The 18270-nt window shown below is 40.3% G+C and overlaps 1 protein-coding gene across 1 annotated transcript in view; it reads left to right on the top strand.

Annotated features, from left to right (window-relative positions):
- RTF1 (RTF1 homolog, Paf1/RNA polymerase II complex component) overlaps window positions 1-18270 on the top strand; it is a 209203-nt gene that overhangs the window by 12787 nt on the left and 178146 nt on the right. The window contains exons 3-4 of the mRNA XM_029598616.1: window positions 10778-10928; window positions 11721-11925. Of these exons, the coding sequence (XP_029454476.1) occupies window positions 10778-10928; window positions 11721-11925 (356 nt within the window). The remainder of the gene's footprint in view (window positions 1-10777; window positions 10929-11720; window positions 11926-18270) is intronic.

Genomic DNA, 18270 nt, shown 5'->3' on the forward strand with positions numbered 1-18270 from the left:
CTGCGGACGCGACATCTAAAGTGAATCTCACCAGAATGCCTTTTAAAAGATCTCTTGTTCGGAAGCGAATTGGAGAAGTTAGCCAGCAAATGGAGTGAATCCCCGTGCCTAGTCTACTGGAAGATACGCGTAAAAGATCTCAGCATCCCTACCCCCAGAAGAACCAAGGGCAGAGGATCGCAGCGCTTTTTCTGGAACTCGCAGTTCCGGGCACCTGGTCCCTCCGGAAGGTTCCAGCCCTTTCGGAACAGACAGACCAAGAGGGGAGCAGGCCTAGGGGCAGGCTCCAGCTGTGCTCCACAATGAGAATGGGCCGACCCAGCCACAGGAAGAGGATATAGGGGGTCGACTTGCCCTCTTCTACCAAAGATGGGTTGAGATAACGTCAGACAAATGGGTTCTAAACATCATTTGAGAAGGTTACTCTGGAGTTCCGCAGCATCCCTCGAGACAAACTTATGATTTCACCCTGCCACTCCCATTCCAAGAAACTGGCAGTAGAAACCACATTAACAAGACTACTCAGTCTGAAGGCAATAACTCCGGTTCTCACGCCCCAACAAAATGCAGGGCGCTATTCCATCTATTTTATCGTTCCCAAGAAGGAAGGATCTTTCTGGCCCATCTTGGACCTCAAGAATGTCAACAGTCATCTGCGGGTTCTACACTTTCGCATGGAAACTCTTCGCTCCGTAATAATGGCAGTACAACCGGGAAAGTTTCTAACCTCCCTGGACCTTTCCAAAGCCTAGCTTCACATCCCAGTCCATCAGGATCACCAGCGCTTCTTGCGCGTTGCGATACTGTGTCACCATTACCAGTTCCGAGCACCAGCCTTCGGCCTAGCATCCGCCCCTGAACCTTCACCAAAATCATAGTGGTCGTGGTGGGCAACACTGAGGAAGGAAGGGATCTTGGTATACCCTTATCTGGATAATTGGCTAATCAGGGCAAAGTCTTCGGAAGAGAGCGGGCAGGTGCCTAGCAGAGTCAAGAGCCTACTGCAAGAACTCGGTTGGGTCGTGAACACGGGCAAGGTCAGTCTGCAGCCCTCTTAATCACTAGAGTACCCGGGGGCCCGTTTCGACACCAAACAGAATAAAGTCTTCTTCCCTCCCCCGAGGAGAAGGAAACTGATGGAACAATTACGACGATTGGTGACCAATGCATGCCCCAAGGTATGGGACTATCTTCAAGTCCTCGGCCTCATGGCATCAATCCTGGAAGTCGTCCAGCACTCCTTACTGTCACGATGGAACCCACTGTCCCAGGACTACTCAATTCGCCTCCAACTACAGTAGAGGTATGTTCTCAGCTCCAGTGGTGGCAACAGGAAGACCACCTAAGCAGAGGAGTAAGCCTATTCCCCCCGAACTGGATCTTGTTCACCACAGATGCGAGCCTGCGAGGGTGGGGAGCCCACTGTCAGGAACTGCCGGCCCAGGGACAATTTTTATAATTAGGTATCTACCTTCAATGTCCCTCAATACTGATATTACATCTACCACCACATTTTGGGAGATGAGAATACATACCCTGCTATATTTAGAGGTGACTGTGGCTGATGCATGGAATTGCTGAGGAAAATGTTTGGAGATAATTAAGTCCTCATATCTTTTGCTTAAGTGAGTCTCTTGGCAGAGTAAAATATCATCCACTTTCATGTGAACAGCATCTAGTATTAATTTTTTCTGTTTAGCATAGATATTGAGACCTTTCACATTCCAAGAAAGAAATTGCAAGACTTCCATATTGACTGTAACCATCTATCTCTGCCTACATTATAGAGTCCCGTCCAATGATTAAATAAAATACCCCTAAATACTATCAGATTCACCTGTTAGGCCCTTCTCAATTGCATAAGACCACCATGTACAAAACAACCCGGATCATGGAATTCTGTATCAGTTTCCACTGCACTAAATCCTTCCTTCTTAGAACTGTATTGCCTCCCAACACGAGGAATGGCGCCACTTCAGTTTCCGGCGGCACACCTACCACCCCGGCCCTGTAGTAGATTGAAACTTCTCTCATGCAGTGGATCTTCCTAAGTCATCACCTTACATACCAACAGACTAGTGTTCAGGCTAGTACTCCAACTCGACAGAGGATAAATCTAATTGAGCTCCGTTCTTACCCTTACCCTTAGTTAATTCAATATTTACTTAGATTGTTAGCCAGTTCTTCTCTGGCCCCATGAAAAAAATCCTTTTATTTATTGTTACGTTGATCCTGTTCCATGTTTTTATCTCTGTTAAATGTAAAAGCATTCTTACATGCTAGTTATTGTTATACTGTAAACCGAATTGATGTGTAATTTGCTACATGAATTTCGGTATATAAAAGTGTTAAATAAAAATGCTGAGAACATTGTCCATTTGTTGAACGGTTCCTGCAGATTAAATCTGAGTCCAAGGCATAATCTTTTGGAGATCAAGGAGAACCCACATAATGGCATATGGTACCATAATACACAAATATATTAAAACCCACCTCGAGGTGCTGGTCAAGTAGCAGGGTCTCGCAGTGGAATAGAACTGCTAGAGTGGCACCGCAACCTTTTTCCTCCATTCTGGACCCTTTGCCATCTTGCGGTAGGATACTTCCCTGCTGTTGCTGCCGTAGGTCGCGATCTGGCAGCCACACCAGGTAGTAGCCCTGCTGCCAGTGTTATTTGTCGACCTTCTTCCACAGTGCACACTCTCGATGAACTCCGTTTATAGTAAATTGCAGCCCGAAAGGAAACAACCATTTGTAGCAATGAGCCCCCCATTTGGAGGGTCTGATCCACTTCTTTAAAGTTTCTCCTTTATTGTCAAAGGTGAGAGGTCTTGGAAGACTTCTATTTTATAACCGTGCCATAGAAAGTTTTTCATTTGTCTTGCTTTTATCATCACTTGTTCTTTAATCGCAAATTCATGAAAGCAGACCACAATGTTCCAAGGAAGGTTATTTTGAGCCTTAGCCAATGCTCTGTGGGCTCAAGCAAATTTAATATTCACTGGTTCAGCCTCACTCTCCATGGGATTCAATATGGAATTACATATGTCCAGGACCACTTTCTGGCAGTCCAGATAAGCTAGCTCCTCAGGGACCCCTCTGAATCTGAGGTTGCTTCTCCTAGAGCGATTCTCTAGATCTTCCACCCATTCTTTCAGTCTTCCATTTTCTTCATGAAGGTCCTGTAATTTTTGCTGAACCTCCCCCACTGCCATTTCCTGCTCCTCTTGTTTCTGCTCTACTACTTCTAAGCGATCTCCCAACTCAGAACAGTCGTTTCTCAGCTCAGCCACTATTGAATGCAGTTCCTGCTTCAGCAGCCCCATGTCTGCTCTCAACTCACCAAACCAGTGCTTGAAATCTTCCCGGGAAGGAGGTTGCTTGGGCTGCGGCAATCTGTTGATTTCTTCCTCATAAGAACATGCCATACTGGGTCAGACCAAGGGTCCATCAAGCCCAGCATCCTGTTCCCAAAAGTGGCCAATCCAGGCCATAAGAACCTGGCAAGTACCCAAAAACTAAGTCTATTCCATGTTACCATTGCTAATGGCAGTGGCTATTCTCTAAGTGAACTTGATTAATAGGTAATGGACTTCTCCTCCAAGAACTTATCCAATCCTTTTTTAAACTCAGCTATACTAACTGCACTAACCACATCCTCTGGCAACAAATTCCAGAGTTTAATTGTGCGTTGAGTGAAAAAGAACTTTCTCCGATTAGTTTTAAATGTGCCACATGCTAACTTCATGGAGTGCCCCCTAGTCTTTCTATTATCCGAAAGAGTAAATAACCAATTCACATCTACCCATTCTAGACCTCTCATGATTTTAAACACCTCTATCATATCCCCCCTTAGCCGTCTCTTCTTCAAGCTGAAAAGTCCTAACCTCTTTAGTCTTTCCTCATAGGGGAGCTGTTCCATTCCCCTTATCATTTTGGTAGCCCTTCTCTGTACCTTCTTCATTGCGATTATTTATTTATTTTATTTATTTGCGTTTTTTCTATACCGGCATTCATGGTTAGAAACCACATCATGCCGGTTTACATGCAACAAGGGGTGAGAACAAAGAACGGAACATAAACAAGTGCAAGGAGATCAAAAGTTACATTACAACAAGGGTCTTAAACTTGGAGGAGAGATAAGAATAGGAGAGCATATCTTTTTTTGAGATGCAGCGACCAGAATTGTACACAGTATTCAAGGTGCGGTCTCGCCATGGAGCGATACAGAGGCATTATGACATTTTAAGTTTTATTTACCATTCCCTTTCTAATAATTCCCAACATTATGTTTGCTTTTTTGACTACCGCAGCACACTGAACCGATTTCAATGTGTTATCCACTATGATGCCTAGATCTCTGTCTTGGGTTGTAGCACCTAATATGGAACCTAACATTGTGTAACTATAGCATGGGTTATTTTTCCCTATATGCATTACCTTGCACTTATCCACATTAAATTTCATCTGCCATTTTGATGCCCAATTTTCCAGTCTCACAAGGTCTTCCTGCAATTTATCACAATCTGCTTGTGATTTAACTACTCTGAACAATTTTGTATCATCTGCAAATTTGATTATCTCACTCGTTGTATTTCTTTCCAGATCATTTATAAATACATTGAAAAGTAAGGGTCCCAAAACAGATCCCTGAGGCACTCCACTGCCCACTCCCTTCCACTGAGAAAATTGTCCATTTAATCCTACTCTTTCCTGTCTCTTAGCCAGTTTGCAATCCACGAAAGGACATAGCCACCCATCCCATGACTTTTTACTTTTCCTAGAAGCCTCTCATGAGGAACTTTGTCAAATGCCTTCTGAAAATCCAAGTATACTACATCTACCGGTTCACCTTTGTCCACATGTTTATTAACTCCTTCAAAAAAGTGAAGCAGATTTGTGAGGCAAGACTTGCCTTGGGTAAAGCCATGCTGACTTTGTTCCATTAAACCATGTCTTTCTATATATTCTGTGATTTTGATGTTTAGAACACTTTCCACTATTTTTCCTGGCACTGAAGTCAGGCTAACCGGTCTGTAGTTTCCCTGATCGCCCCTGGAGCCCTTTTTAAATATTGGGGTTACATTAGCTATCCTCCAGTCTTCAGGTACAATGGATGATTTTAATGATAGGTTACAAATTTTTACTAATAGGTCTGAAATTTCATTTTTTAGTTCCTTCAGAACTCTGGGGTGTATACCATCCAGTCCAGGTGATTTACTACTCTTCAGTTTGTTAGTCAGGCCTACCACATCTTCTAGGTTCACCGTGATTTGATTCAGTCCATCTAAATCATTACCCATGAAAACCTTCTCCAGTATGGGTACCTCCCCAACATCCTCTTCAGTAAACACCGAAGCAAAGAAATCATTTAATCTTTCCGCGATGGTCTTATCTTCTCTAAGTGCCCCTTTAACCCCTCGATCATCTAACGGTCCTCCTCCCCCTACAGGGTCCCAGCCAACCTGGCGCCATTTTCCCGCGGGCAGCTGTCCTCAGAGCCGCTGAGCTGTTTCAGCGTGGCATGCTTGAAAGAAAACTCCTTCAAATCAGGCGTTTTCTTTCGCACCGACATCTCTGGTCTCTCTGTCAAAAACGTTTTATACCGGCCACGCTGCCAAAATGATTGTGAGTCCGGGGGGAGTTTATTTAGCTCTGGCTTGGTTTAAGCTGCCATTTCTTGAGGTGACGTCACTTCCTCCTATTCCATTTTCCACATTTTATCAGTCGTCTTTTTGAAAGTTAAATGCTGTTGCAGTAGATTTCTTTAGTGTCCTCCCAATTATTAAGTCAAATTTGATAGTTGTGATCACTATTGCCAAGTGGCTCCAACAATGTTACCTCTCACCAAATCCTGTGTTCCATAAGGACTAGGTCTAAAATAGTTTCCCCTCTTGTTGGTTCTTGTACTAGCTGCTCCGTGAAGCGGTCATTTATTTCATCCAAGAACTTTACCTCTCTAGCATGTCTTGATGTGACATTCACCCAGTCAGTACTGGGGTAAATAAAATTCCCCATTATTACTGTGCTGCTGATTTTTGACGACATCTCTAATTTCTTTTAGCATTTCATTGTCCGTTTTGGTCATGTCTATGGTAATACACTCCCTCTGCTAATTTATTAAGTTTTTCACCTGGAATTTCTGTCCATAAAGATTCAAAATTTTGATTCCTGCAGAAATTTTATCCTGTTTGTCTCAATGCCCTCTTTCACATATAGTGCCACCCCTTCACCAATTTGATTCATCCTGTCATTTCAATATAATTTGTAACCTGGTATCAGTGACCCATTGGCTATCCTCTTTCCACCAGGTCTCTGAGATGCCAGTTATATCTACCTCTTCATCCAGTGCTAGACACTAACTCTCCCGTCTTACTTTTTAGACTTCTAGCATTTGTATACAGACATTTTAGAGTGTGTTTTTTACTTGTATTAAGCTTCTTTTTGGTAGGGGTAATTTGGAATTCTTCTCTGTCTGCTTTTTACTTTTAAAGCCACCTGTTCTGCGTTAGCATTTTTTTTTTTTTTTAAACCTCTTTACTGGGATGCCCTAATTTCCCTGTTTTCTTAGTATCTCAGTCTTCTGAAAGAATTAAAAAATGAAATGTCATACTTATAAGTAATTTGTAACCTATCATTAAAACCATCCGTTCTACCTGAAGAATGGAAGTTGACCAATGTAACCCTGATTATATAAAAAGGGATCCAGAGTTGATCCAGGATACCATAGACCAGTGAACTTGACTTCGGTGCCGGAAGAATCGTGGAAACTATTATAAAGAATAAAATCACAGAGCATATAGATAGACATGATTTAATAGGACACAGCCAGCATAGATTTACTCAAGGGAAGTCTTGCCTCACAAATCTGCTACATTTATTTTGAATGGGTGAAATAAGCATGTGGATAGAAGTGAACCGGTAGATGTGGTGTATTTGGATTTTCAGAAGGTGTTTGACAAAGTCCCTCATGAGAGGCTTCTAAGAAAACTGAAGTCATGGGATAGGAGGGGTGGCCTTTTGCAGATTGCAAACTGGTTAAAATACAGGACATGGAGTAGGATTAAATGATCAGGTTTCCCAGTGGAAAAGGGTAAAGAATGGAGTGCCTCAGGCATCTGTACTTGGACCGATGCTTTTTGATATATTTATAAATGATCTGGAAAGAGGTACAACTAGTGAGGTGATCACATGTGCAGATGACACAAAATTGTTCAGAGTAGTTAAATCACAAGTGGATTGTGATAAATTGCAGGAGGACCTTAAGAAACTGGAAGATTGGACATCCATATGGCAGATAAAATATGTGAACAAGCGCAAGGTGATACAGCATGGGTTATTTTTCCCTATGTGCAACTATACGGTTAGGTTCCATTTTAGGAGTTACCATCCAGGAAAATGTTGAGCATCCTAGTTGATATTATATTGAAATTGTTGGCTCAATGTGCGTGGTGGTCAAAAAAGCAAACAATGTTAGGAATTATTAGGAAGGGAATGGTGAATAAAATGGAAAATGTCATAATGCTCTGTATCGTTAAATGGTTGGATCACACCTTGAATACTGTGTACAATTCTGGTTGCTGCATTTCAAAAAAAGACAGTTCCGCTGGAGAAAGTACAGAGAATGGTGACCAAAATGATAAAGGGCACGGAATGGCTACCCTATGAGAGGAAGGGCTGTTCAGCTTGGTGAAAAGATGGCTGAGTGGGGATATGATAGAAATTTACAAAAGCATGAAAGGACTTGAATACGTAAATATGAAATGGTTATTTAATCTGTGGGATAATACAAGGACTAGGGGCACTCTTTGAAGTTAGCAAGTAACACATTTAAAACAAATTGGAAAAAACTATTTTTTACTCTATGCACAATTAAGCTTTGGAATTCATTGCCAGAGGATGTAGTTAAGGCAGCTGGTGTATCTGAGTTTTAAAAAAGGTTTGGATAAGTTCTTGGAGGAGAAGTCCATTAACTGCTATTAATCAAGTTGATTTAGGGAATGGCCTTTGCTATTACTGGCATCAGTAGCATGGGATCTTCTTAGTGTTTGGGTACTTGCTGGGTACACGTAGCCTGGATTGGCCACTGTTGGAAACAGGATGCTGGGCTTGATGGACTCACTTTGGAAATTTCTTATGTTCTTATCTGTTAATTACTTAAAATTTCCTGGAGAAGTCCATAAACTGCTATTAATAGGGAATAGCCACTGCTTGTTGCCGGCATTACTAGCATGGGATCTATTTAATTTTTGGGTACTTGTGACTTGGATTGGCCACTTTTGGAGACAGGATACTGGGCTTGATGAACCCTTGGTCTGACCCAGCATGGCATATCTTATGTTCTTATCTAGTATCCTTAAAAGATGCATTATTCCGAACCAAGCGCTTCTGAGTGACTATCGGCTTTCCTTCAATACATAGCGCAGCTTTTAAACGATCTCCTTTTTAAAGATAAGTGCCAGCAGCACAAAATGCCCCCCACTCCATTAGTTTTTTAAAATCTTAATTTATCTGTTTAATCAATTTTTTATACTCATTTGTCTTATTTGTCTATCCACTCATTACAACTAGTCCAGAATGCTGCAGCACGCATTTTATCAGGTACTTCTATCAGAAATCATATCTCTCCAGTTCTACAGGCTTACACGTTACCAATAAAATTCAGAATACAATATAACATCCTTACCATTATCCACTCTCTTATTTACAATTCCTCTTCTACCTGGCTCTGCTCTTTACTCTGTATTTATAAACCTACCAGACACCTGAGATCCTTAACAAAAAACCTCGACTAGGTAGACTTGACATTACAAGGCAAATGGCCTTTTCAGTCGCAGGCCCCACCCTTTGGAATGCACTACCCGATTCACTACAATTACTATCACACCGAATATAATTCAAGAAATCCTTAAAACACATTTGTTTCAGAATGCTTTCAAAATTACATCTACTAAATATTTAATTTCATTTACACAACCTGGAAATTCCCCTCCTATTAATCCTTATGTATATTTTGAAAAATACCATCCCTAAACTCCTCTTCCCCTGACATTTGCAGTGGCTACAAGTTGACACCTGATTATTGTTTTGGTATGTTTACTTTTTTGGTAAATTACAAATTTTATTTTATTATTTATTATTTATTAAATTATTTATTAATATTTATATATATATATTAGAGATGTGAATCGGAACCAGAATCGGATCCGATTTCAGTTCCGATTCACATCTCTATAGATGTGAATCGGAACCAGAATCGGATCCGATATCAGTTCCGATTCACATCTCTAATATATATTAACGATGTTCATTGATTCATTTATCTCTATTTAATATTTAAGTTCTATAGTTCAGACACCTTGTTTAATGTAACGCCTCAACCGCGACTGTTTTTGTTATATTCTCCAGACATACTACAACTACTTGTAAATTTCCCATCAACACTATGTAATTTTAACACTATGTAATTAATTTAATTTAATTTATTCTTTTCATTGTTATTGCCTAAATTATTCCTGCTACTCTTCTTCTCCTCCAAGTTCTAATTTCCCTTGTTTTATTGTAACTTTCTTCTCTACCTATCAACACCAGTTTTTCGTTCAATGTTATCACTCCCCTGTTTCCTGTAAACCAGCATGATGTGATTTTATCATGAATGCCGGTATAAAAAAGCTTTAAATAAATAAATATTGGAAACCGATTTGATATGATATTGTATCAAGAATGTCGGTATATAAAAATTCTAAATAAATATTATGAAATTTATGCAAATTGTTAGCTATTACTTATTTTATTTTATGATTTATATTTATGTAAACTGTTTTGACTAAACTTTGTAAAAGCAGTATAAAAACACTTTTAAATAAAATAAATATTCCTTTCTTTTTGGTCTCTTACTTCTATTTTCACAGTTTAAAAAATATGCAGAGTTGTTTTTTTTCCCCCAGTTATGGTCTTGCCCATATGCTTCAGCTGTTTTATGCTGTACCAGCGTGGCACATGCCAGGGTTTCTCATGAGGAGCAGATCAGCAGCACTCCACTTTACCAATCAGTGAATGTGATAGATAAGCTTTGAATACATCAGATGTTGCCTATGCAGTTCTGTTACTGTTTGGGGTTTTTTTTTTTAAAAGTATGATTACCTATAAAACTCCAGTTTGCCTCCAGCAGGTGGACCTCTACACTAGTCTGTGGAAAGTAGCTGATAAAATTCTATCCACTTCTCTGTCCTTTCCCTCTGTATCTGTGATTCTATGTTCATATGATTTAACATTGACATCTAGTTTGGAAATCTGGTGAATAAGCATTGAGTCATTTTGCAAAAATTAATCTTTTAGCAATTCATAGACATATCTTAATGGATTTTCCATTGTAGTCTAGCCTTTGTAATTTTTTAAAATAAGAATGTAAATTCCAATATGTCTAGAACATCAGATGGTTTTAATATTTCTGGTATACCCCTCTACTAAAAAGGGTTGCCCATATCTGATTCAGGAGCAGTATTACCCACCAGGATTAGAAGGAGAAGAAATCAGTACATTAAACTGGAACTGATGGTGGGAAATGGCTGCAGGACTACTTCAACGTATTTCCCTGACCTGCTTTCTCTCCTTTATGAGGTTAAGCATGACAGACAGAGGAAATCAGTATTAAAACAATAGAGATAGCCAAGGGAAAATGTAAAATATAGATATGTTGTCTTATTTTTCTTAAAAGGATTTTATTGGTCTTTTATATAAGCTTTCAGTCACTATGCTCATTTTGTTTCTATTCTAGTGGACAGTTGGAGGCTCCAAAAACAAGAAGAAAGTGAAAACTGGAAAGGGAGGAGAGAAGAAAGGAGCCATGAAAAAACAAACAAGCAAAGCAGCCTCTTCAGGCAGCTCGGATAAAGAAAGTTCAGCAGAGAGCTCAGCACCAGAGGAAGGTGAAAAGTGGGCAGAAAGCATGCTACAAGAACATCCCTAATTTGTTTTATCATTCAGCATTAAGATTTCACAGTTTTGGGGTTTGTTTGTTTTTCATATTACTCTTCAACAGCTTTGCTGGTACTCCAGGGACACAACTCACAACTGATTGAGGTGCTGATAATGGTGACAAACACCATTGTTTTACTTCTAAATTTTTTGCAATTTGTTTCCTAAGCCCAAAAAGGTTCTATATAACTCTTTGGTAGAACATGTGGTAGAACAATTGTTCATTATTAGAGTGATATATAACTAATGAGAAGACACACCTTTTTGGAGAGAAGCTAATCAGATATTAAGAGACATTGAGCAGGTTTCTGCATCTAGATACTAATGGTTAAGAAGCTGCTACAGTCTTTGAGCAGGTTGAGTGCTTGGTCATAACTAAACAGAGGATGAAAAATTGATCATGGTGTTTAGTAGGTAAGGATTAAACTTCATCTTGGAGAAAGGGTAAGAGTACTGCAGTCCAGCACTTAGGCCATATTATTGCACGACAGTGTAAAGCATCACCTGGTGCATCACAATGCTGCACAGTGATTTTGATATGTTTTTACATTATTGTCAGGTGCAGTACAAAGTTTTGGAGAGCAAAATATTTTTACAACCACCCTGAAGCTTTTTTTGTGTGTGTGTGTGTATTGAAGGGGTGAGTTTATTTTACCTACTGCTCAAAGTGATGCTTCATTTCCTGAAGGTTGTGCTGGATTAATTCAATGTTTGTGGTAGAACCTTTTTCTTTGTCATTCCAGGTGAAGTGTCAGATTCTGACAGTAACAGTTCATCCTCCAGCTCTGATTCTGACTCTTCATCTGAAGATGAGGAGTTCCATGATGGATATGGTGAGGATCTGATGGGAGATGCGGAAGACAGGGCTCGATTGGAACAAATGACAGAAAAGGAGAGGGAGCAGGAACTGTTTAACCGAATAGAAAAAAGAGAAGTGCTGAAGAGGAGGTAAATGACAGTTTTATGTTTAATATGTCAGTATGAAGAGGGTGTGTGTGTGTTGAATTTTCAAAATAGATTATGATGCCGAAGTCTTTGTAGCCTATGATACTGCATTAAACATGATGTTGCTTATGAGCTTTCACGACCTCCCAGGCCTGTTTAGATGTGTTTGTAGAGTTAAAGAAGGAAGCTTTTGTGTTGTATATTATAGAATGGGAATTCCCATAATAGGGTCTGGAGGTTTCAGAGGACACTGATTAGAAACAATTATCAGAATATTAATCAATTCTTGTGAACAGGTCTCAAAAAATTAATTTAGTATATATTTTTGGCCTTTTAAAAGGTATCGCTGTTTTTCCCTGTGATCAATCAGCCTACAAGTACTCTGATATAAAATGTGAAAGATTAGTATGTACTTGCTATTGTGTTGAATTAGGTGAATGTTGACACACAGCATATGATCATAGACCATGAATATGAATACTGATACTGTAAACTGTTGTGATCTTCTTTTGGAATGGTATATAAAACACCTAAATAAATAACATTGGAGAATTTATGCCACTTTTTCCTTTTAGAGGGCAGTTTTCAAAGCTATTCTCTTGTATAAATAACAAAATGGAGCTTTTGTGCGCACCGCAGCATATATTTGGAATGTTACCTTTGCCTTGTTGGCTGGAGAATAGCTTTTTTGAAATTCAGGAAGCTGACAGTTTTTCAGAAAAAATCTTAAATTGTTAAGGTAATTGGTTTCAGCAATTGAATTCAAGTTAGTCCAAGGATCTGCTATCCATGAAGCACTACTTTGGTCACTGATATTGGTTTTTAATATTTCTACATTTTTTTTTTAATTTTGTTACTTTATTGTTTTTCACTTTGTATTTTTAAATTCTGTTTTTGGCCTTGGGTGTGTTGAAAGGTGAAATATAAAGATTTGTAATAAATAAAATTAAATTTACCTGGGCCTTTCTGAATATGCTACCAAAACCCTTACCTGCACTCTTATCACCTCCCACTTAAGACTACTGCAGCTTGCTTTTATGGGTTTGCTGCTGAGCCATCTCTCTCCATGTCAGTCTTTTCAAAATAGAGCTGTACAACTTAACTTCCTTTAATGTTTTTCTATTTAATTCTTCTTCTCCAGTCTTTACACTGGCTTTCCCTCTTATTTCATCATGAAATTCAAACCTGTATTGACAAGTACATTCATTCTGCAGTTCTGCTACCTCTTCTTTTATCTCCCTCTACACCACCTCCTCCCAAACTTTGTTCATCTGGTAAGATGCTTTTCTGTGCCCTTCTCAATCACCAAATCTGGATTTCTTGCTTTCCACATCACTGCATCATATGCCTGCAATAGCCTTACTGAGTAACATAGTAACATATTAATGATGGCAGAAAAAGATCAAAGTGGTCCATCTAGTCTGCCCAGCAAGCGTTCCAAGGTAGTAACTGCCGCTCTGTGCAGCTTACCCTCACGTTTCTGAAAAGGGTAGTAACTGCTGTTCCGTGCCGAATAAGCTTTTTAAAATTTATTCCCATCCTCTAGTCTTTAGGGATCCACAGTGTTTATCCCATGCCCCTTTGAAACCCTTCACAGTTTGTCTTCACTACTTCCTCCGGAAGGGCATTCTAAGCATCCACCACCCTCTCAGTGAAGAAATATTTCCCGACATTGGTTCTAAGTCTTCCTCCCTGGAGTTTCAAATCGTGACCCCTAGTTCTACTAAATTGTTTAAGAACATAAGAAATTGCCATGCTGGGTCAGACCAAGGGTCCATCAAGCCCAGCATACTGTTTCCAACAGAGGCCAAACCAGGCCACAAGAACCTGGCAATTACCCAAACACTAAGAAGATCCCATGCTACTGATGCAATTAATAGCAATGGCTATTCCCTAAGTACATTTGATTAATAGCCGTTAATGGACTTCTCCTCCAAGAACTTATCCAAATCTTTTTTGAACCCAGCTGCATTAACCACATCCTCTGGCAACAAATTCCAGAGCTTTATTGTGCATTGAGTGAAAGAATTTTCTTCGATTAGTCTTAAATGTGCTACTTGCTAACTTCATGGAATGCCCCCTAGTCCTTCTATTATTCGAAAGTTTAAATAACCAATTCACATCTACTTGTTCAAGACCTCTCATGATCTCATATCCCCCCTTTCAAGTATCTGAAGGTCTGTATCATATCACCCCTGCTCCTCCTTTTCTCCTGGGTATACATATTCAGTTTCTTCAAACTCTCCTCATAAGTCATTCGATGGAGACCACCCACCATTTTGGTCGCCCTTCTCTGGACCGCCTCCATCCTGTCTCTATCTCCTTTGAGATACGGTCTCCAGAACTGAACACAGTATTCCAGGTGAAGCCTCACCAAGGACCTGTACAAGGGGATTATCACTTCCCTTTTTTTTCTAGATATTCCTCTCTCTATGCAGCCTAGCATTCTTTTGGCTTTGGCTATTGCCGTGCACACTGCTTCGTCGACTTCAGGTTGTTGGACACTATCACTCTCAGGTCTCTCTCCTGCTCCGTGCGCATCAGCCCTTCATCCCCCAACGCATATAGTTCTTTCAGATTACTACACCCCATGACTCTGCACTTGTTGGCATTGAATCCCAGCTGCCATATCTTCAACCACTCTTCCAGCTTCCTTAAATCCCGTCTCATTCTCAGTACTCCTTCTGGTGTGTCCACTCTGTTGCAGATCTTAGTATCATCCACAAATAGACAAACTTTACCTTCTATCCCTTCCGCAATGTCGCTCCGGAAGATGTTGAACAGAACCGGTCCCAACACCGATCCCTGTGGCACTCCACTTAACACCATTCTCTCTTCAGAGTAGGTTCCATTTACCATCACCCGATGTCTTCTATCAATCAACCAGTTTGTAATCCATGCCAACACCTTGGAGCTGACTCCCAAGCTTCTCATTTTGTTGAGTCTTCTGTGTGGGACCGTATCAAAAGCTTTTCTAAAATCCAAGTAAATTACATCGAGCGCTCTTCCCTGATCCAGTTCTCTAGTCACCCAATTAAAGAAATCAATTAGATTCATCTGACAGGACCTTCCCCTGGTGAATCCATGCTGCTTCTGATCTAGCAGCTCCCACCGGATTGTAGATAGATCACTATCCTTTCCTTCAGCAGAGTCTCCATTAATTTTCCCACCACCGAGGTGATGCTAACTGGCCTGTAGTTTCCATCCTCTTCTCCCACTCTTGTGAAGCGGGACCACCACTGCTCTTCTCCAGTCCCTAGACACTGGGTGCATTATTCTCCCCTTCTCCCTTACTATATTCAAATCTTGCCTAAAATCCAGCTTTTTGAGACCGTTTTTAAAATGTAAAACCTGGACTGTTAATGTGCCAACTAATTTTGACTGCTAGATTCACCATAGTGCAGTTCTAGAAGTCACATCCATCTTTATATCACTGGTGGGTACAAGTGACATAAATATAGCGGACATTGAAAAGTTGCATTACGATTTAATTAACAAGGGTTTGAAGTATCATCAGGTCTGGGGGAAATTTCTTGGTTTTATTGAAGCACAGGTTTAGATGAGACTATTTAACAGCTTGTTTCGTAATTGTTTTACAGCATACTTATAGTATAATATTTAGCATTTTATCTAGATGCAAGGCAAGATTGTATATCTTCATACAGTTTGTATATTCAAATGTTTTGGATTCATTGTATGTCGGAAAATTGTTAGTTAAAAAAAAACTTGATGCAACTTTCTGTAATAAAAAAATTTCTGTGTTATGTCTTGTCTGTTATCTTGATGAGATTGCAAGCACCATTGAGCAGGGCTTCTTTCATGTGTCTGTACAGCTCTGCAAATGTCTTGTAGTGCTATGTATTATTGAGTAGTATTAATACATAGTACTAAAAGTAGAGCTAAAAGTGTGTGTGGTCATCTATAGCACTTGTACTTTTAGCCATAGATAATATTCAAAGGGAAATGTATACCACCTTCTGCTTTGCCAACTGCTAATCCACTTGAAACTAACTCACTTCCTATACGCCGACGATGTGCAGATCTTGATCCCCCTTAAAGAAACCATCACCAAAACTCTTGAATTTTGGGAAATCTGCCTTCAAGAAATCAATCTCCTTCTCACTAGTCTAAATCTGATATTAAATACGGCTAAGACGGAACTTCTTATCTCACCAGAAAATAGTAACACCTCTCCGTGTCTTCCAACCAACCCTCTTACTACCCAAACAAGGGACTTAGGAATAATTATCAACAACCGTCTTAACTTAAAATCCTTCATCAAACAAACAACAAAAGATGGCTTCTATAAACTACAGGTTCTGAAAAGAATCAAACCTCTCCTTCACGTGCGAGACTTCAGAAGGTCCTTCAAGCAGTTATCTTTTCTAAGATAGACTATTGTAATTCTATCTTACTTGGTCTCCCGTCCGCATCCATTAAACCCCTTCAGATGCTCCAGAACTCTGCTGCGAGAATTCTGACTAACACCAGGAGAAGAGATCACATCTCTCCCACTCTTAAGAACTTACACTGGCTGCCAATACACTTTAGAATTATCCACAAATCCATCATCTATAAAGCTATCCATCACCATGCTATGCTTGATCTACAAATCCCATTCAGACGACACACATCCACTAGACCCATCAGAGAAGCCTACAGAGGATCACTCCTCGTTCCCCAAACCAAAACCACTCACCATTTAAGTTTCAGAGACCGTGCCTTCTCCACAGCCGGACCTTCACTATGGAATTCTATTCCCCTGGATCTGAGACGAGAACCATGCCTACTTACATTCAGAAAAAGGCTTAAGACTTGGCTATTTAAATAAGCCTTCCCAGATCCCAATTGAATGACAGCAACATCTTATAAGAGACTTCACAATATAATGTAAATAGTTATTCCTAACTGCTCGGTTATCTTGCTCTAATTCTCTCCCCAGTTGTATAAACCCTGTTGTAATATAACTTTATGAACTCTTTGCACTTGTTAATGTTCTGTTTCTGCGTTCACACCCCCTTGTTATATGTTATATGTAAACCAGCATGATGTGATTTTTAATCACGAATGCCGGTATAGAAAAACTCTAAAGTAAGTATGTGTTTCTCTTTTGGGAAATTTGCATGTTTTACAAATAGCCGCAGACTTTATTCCTAGACAGCAACTTTGAAAATTGCCCACTTAAAGTTCTGATTTGGGAGTCCTACGGCTTAATTTGCTGAATACTAGCTGAAAAAGCCCATCAGAAATGGCTAGCTGACATGGTCTCTAGATAGTTGAATGGAGACCCCAACTCTTGCCGCCTCCTGTGTTTGACCTCCCCTTGTAGATCATGATTCAGTGCTGAGCCCCTCCAGCTGCACTCTGGGTTTGCTATATGCTTAGGTGGCAGGGCCTAGGCTCCTCACACCTATGCCTTTGCTTCAGCATCTGCTGGTAATCTGCATTGGTGTAGCTCCCTCCTGGACTGGCGAGGCCTGCACTGCCCACTGGCGACACTGTTTTCGAGTCATTGTCTCTGTCACTGACAGACTGCATGTATTGTCAATGCATTCTGATGTCCATTAAAGGGAAATGCCACTAAGATCTGAACAAACCCACTACCTTTTTTTTTTTTTTTTTTTTTTTTAAATATATTGTGGGATTGCATTGTTGTGGAAGGTGAACATTTCAAGTAACTTACTTAGCATTAACAATATTTTAGGGCCCTCTATTTCCAAGTGGAGATCTGAGGCAGTTTGCTAGCTTAGGCTCTTCCTCTTTGGGTAAGCAGGGCTTGAAGTAATGTTGAAATAGCATTTGTATCTATAAGGTGAGGGGGGGAAAAGAGGAATGTTATGGCTACAGATTTTACTTTCAATTCTGCTGACACCAGTTCATGTAATTTTGAAGGGGATGCATCCTGTTCCTGCTATCTTGGCTTTTATATGGAAGATCATGCATGATCACTTTCTGAGGAGAGCAAGATGGAGAAGCTTTAGCCCCACTCACTAATGTCATCAAAGGGTAGGGCTTTGTTAGGATGGAGAGGGTGCCAATCTCCAGAGCTTTACAGACAGCTGTAACAGCGTTTCCTGCATGGTGATTTGCTCCTTTATCATCTGTAGAGTTGCCAGCTTCCCAGTTTTGGACTGGACAGCCAGTTTTTCAGGCATGTTGTGCAGCATCTAGTCAAAAATTCCGATCAGATGCTAAAAGTCCAGTTTTCCAGGTGGCTCCTCTCCCCCAGGGTAGGAGCCTCTCAGAAGAGCTGCCTTGTATTCCTGCCCCCCACTTCTGTGATTGGACAGCATAGGGAGAGGAATTGGGCACAGCAGAGCCCTCAGCAACCAGTGGCGCCACAGATTT

This window comes from Rhinatrema bivittatum, chromosome 4, assembly GCF_901001135.1.
Source record: "Rhinatrema bivittatum chromosome 4, aRhiBiv1.1, whole genome shotgun sequence".
Classification (NCBI taxonomy): domain Eukaryota; kingdom Metazoa; phylum Chordata; class Amphibia; order Gymnophiona; family Rhinatrematidae; genus Rhinatrema; species Rhinatrema bivittatum.